This window comes from Eimeria mitis, genomic scaffold, assembly GCF_000499745.2.
Source record: "Eimeria mitis Houghton genomic scaffold, Emh_scaff2637, whole genome shotgun sequence".
Lineage (NCBI taxonomy): Eukaryota > Apicomplexa > Conoidasida > Eucoccidiorida > Eimeriidae > Eimeria > Eimeria mitis.
In genome coordinates this window covers 4,191-4,462 of record NW_013570978.1, presented here as the reverse complement: position 1 = coordinate 4,462, position 272 = coordinate 4,191, and the positions used below count along the sequence as shown (strand labels likewise).

The 272-nt window shown below is 58.5% G+C and overlaps 1 protein-coding gene across 1 annotated transcript in view; it reads left to right on the top strand.

The window, feature by feature from the left end:
- Positions 1-272, top strand: part of EMH_0056640 (uncharacterized protein) — a gene marked incomplete at both ends in the record, with an annotated part of 3,431 nt that overhangs the window by 735 nt on the left and 2,424 nt on the right. The window contains one exon of the mRNA XM_013497377.1: positions 3-272. Within this exon, the coding sequence (XP_013352831.1) occupies positions 3-272 (270 nt within the window). The remainder of the gene's footprint in view (positions 1-2) is intronic.

Genomic DNA, 272 nt, shown 5'->3' with positions numbered 1-272 from the left:
CTGCTGCTGCAGCAACACCACTGCAGCAGCTATCACCTACAAGTCTTGCTGCTGCAGCAGCAGCAGCAGCACAGTCACCAGAAGCTTCTTCTCTGCTTTCATTTAACACATCCCGAGACTATCTCTTTTCGCTGCTGCCGCAGGGAGCAGCAGAACCAGCAGCAGACAAGCAGCAGCTATACCGCCCACGCCAACAGCAGCAGCAGCAGCAGCAGCAGCAGCAGCAGCAGCAGGGTGCGGTGGATCCGACAGCAGCAGCAGCAGCAGCAGCT